Source organism: Aphanomyces invadans (assembly GCF_000520115.1).
Source record: "Aphanomyces invadans strain NJM9701 unplaced genomic scaffold supercont1.15, whole genome shotgun sequence".
Classification (NCBI taxonomy): Eukaryota; Oomycota; class Saprolegniomycetes; order Saprolegniales; family Verrucalvaceae; genus Aphanomyces; species Aphanomyces invadans.
Window position 1 is genome coordinate 448,761 of NW_008580160.1, and position 1,665 is coordinate 450,425.

At 55.6% G+C, this 1,665-nt stretch overlaps 1 protein-coding gene across 1 annotated transcript; it reads right to left on the reverse strand.

Moving 5' to 3' along the window:
• Positions 1 to 76: 76 nt before the first annotated feature.
• H310_07779 (hypothetical protein) lies at positions 77 to 588 on the reverse strand (the record flags this gene model as incomplete). The annotated part of the gene is made up of 3 exons (XM_008873273.1): positions 77 to 177; positions 231 to 450; positions 499 to 588. The coding sequence occupies 3 exons, from the start codon at positions 586 to 588 to the stop codon at positions 77 to 79; spliced, it is 411 nt and encodes a 136-aa protein (XP_008871495.1).
• Between the last annotated feature and the right edge of the window lie 1,077 nt (positions 589 to 1,665).

Genomic DNA, 1,665 nt, shown 5'->3' on the forward strand with positions numbered 1-1,665 from the left:
CACCTCGTCAACTTGTCGGATTTATAACCAGACACTTGAATCAGTCATGCACCAAACACAAGGATGGATGGTTGGATTAACGTTCGCCTTGCGCTTGCAATCGAAAATGGTGGGGGCACTTGTTGTCTTGGCGCTCGATGCCTGGTCGATTGCACCCCTCTTCGACACATCGCTTGCCTGCAACGACAACATCCACACACAGTCAGAGACAGCAAAGTTGGAGAGGTTACCTCCGCCATGCGCCCAACAATGGCCATATCGAAGGGCTGTTTTGGTGCAGGCTGGCGTCTGGCAGGGCTTCCCGCCGCCGTGGCTCCAGCACAATCCACGAGCCTTCGTTCGGTTCACGCAGCCTTCTACCGTGCACGATCGCCACCCACCATGCGTCCAACACAGACCGTCGTGCTTGGCCCCGTTGGGACATGCTGCGACCTTACACCGCACGCCACCCTGCATAGCCCTCGTTGAGTTCGATCCAATGGATTGCATGCGCTGTACCCCATGGGAGATGCACCGTTTTCGGCTGGCAATGACGTGGTCGCAACCGTGGACTTCGCAATAGCGTAGCCTCGGGGACGTCGGCGGCATGAGTGAACGGTTGTCGCAGCACAGGTCGACGATGGAAAGGTATTGGCGGAACCGGGGGCGATCTGTGCAGTGCATGATGAAATCGATCGAGAGCTTTGGGTTTCGCAGGTGTTCAACCAGCACAGCTGCAGTCATGGCCACCAGTTGAATTTGCAAAGTGACTGAGTTGCTGCAGACGCCTTGGTTCGTGGCTACTGCATGCGCACGCAATCCGTTCACCGAAGCGTTCGAGTGGTGGTCCGACTTTACCTATGGTCCCCTCCGGCACCGTCCACAAATCATCGAACAATTCGGTGATTGCATCGAACAAGTCCGAAATTGGCTAACCCCCGTCGGCCCTGTACGAAGCAGCGACGTGTTGCTATCTACCGACAGGACAGTCACAACTCCTCCTTGCCAACACCCCATGAGTGCGTTCACAACGCGCTCGTTGTGCAGCCCCTCAAACTGAGGCCTTGTGGGGCGGCGCCCCTCATTCCTTGTGGTTCCGCTTCGTTGTGGATGTCAATTGCGACGCTGGCCGACACCAATGTGTCTTACTTGTATTGCAACGGGGCAACGTGGAAACACTCGTCGAATCCATTCGACGCATGCCGCGTGGCCTGCTAGTTCTACCATGGTGTGGTCAACTGACGGAAGGCCCGTCGGGACGAAAAATGACTTCATCCACTTTGACGCCATCGGTGGTCGACTCGAGCAGGCAGCAAAACCTCAAGAAATTTGCCGAGGAAGTGAATAACTCGGCGCGCTGCGGATGGACTCGATTTGTCCGCTGTGTTCACTCTGCTGTGAGCTGTAGGGCAAGCATCATTTAACGGGAACGCGGTCCATGCATCATTCGCCCATCGACCAGAAAACCCAAACCAATGTGGTGGTATCGCCCAGCCAAAACTTGTTTCGCGCCTCCCCACACCATTTTTGTGGCCACATGTATTTTGATGGCACTGAAGCCAAGCACATCAAAGGGAAGCAACTGCTGAGGAGCGTCAAAGTGCACGTCATGGCGCTGGTTTTCCTTCACTGGGGAGAGAAACATGACGTTACGAATGGAGGGCTGAGATCTATCACGTCGCGCTC